A 286-nucleotide genomic window follows, 5' to 3' on the forward strand; every position below is an offset into this window, starting at 1 on the left:
AGTCGCGACTCCAGGCATGCTGGCGACACCCGGTAGAACCGTGTAGGGATTTTGGACGTAAGGATTACCTTGGACCGCGGCCGCAGCGCTAGGAACCCCAGGTATCGAGGCTTGAACGTAAGGATTTGGCAAGATCTGTTGCCTCATCAAAGAGTAAGGATTGATAGGAGCGCCGGTGGGTGGTCTCGAGTAGGCCAAGATTCCAGCGGAGAGCGGAGAGGCCAAGGCGCCGGGAATCCCCGCTAGGTTCGGAATCACCGGCCTAGGTGTCGCCGTTGTCGCCGGT

General features: G+C 59.4%; 1 protein-coding gene across 5 annotated transcripts in view; it reads right to left on the reverse strand.

Annotated features, from left to right (window-relative positions):
* Positions 1–286, reverse strand: part of LOC100749379 (mediator of RNA polymerase II transcription subunit 12-like) — a 392,105-nt gene that overhangs the window by 1,247 nt on the left and 390,572 nt on the right. For 4 of the 5 annotated variants that reach the window (XM_012391556.1, XM_012391557.1, XM_012391553.1 and 1 more), the window contains one exon: positions 7–286. In XM_012391556.1, coding sequence (XP_012246979.1) covers positions 263–286 — 24 coding nt within the window. In that variant the 3' untranslated portion in view covers positions 7–262. The other variant, XM_033323627.1, reaches the window with a different exon arrangement.

The sequence above is a fragment of the Bombus impatiens genome, unplaced genomic scaffold, assembly GCF_000188095.3.
Source record: "Bombus impatiens unplaced genomic scaffold, BIMP_2.2 scf_1080, whole genome shotgun sequence".
NCBI classification, from domain to species: Eukaryota; Metazoa; Arthropoda; class Insecta; order Hymenoptera; family Apidae; genus Bombus; species Bombus impatiens.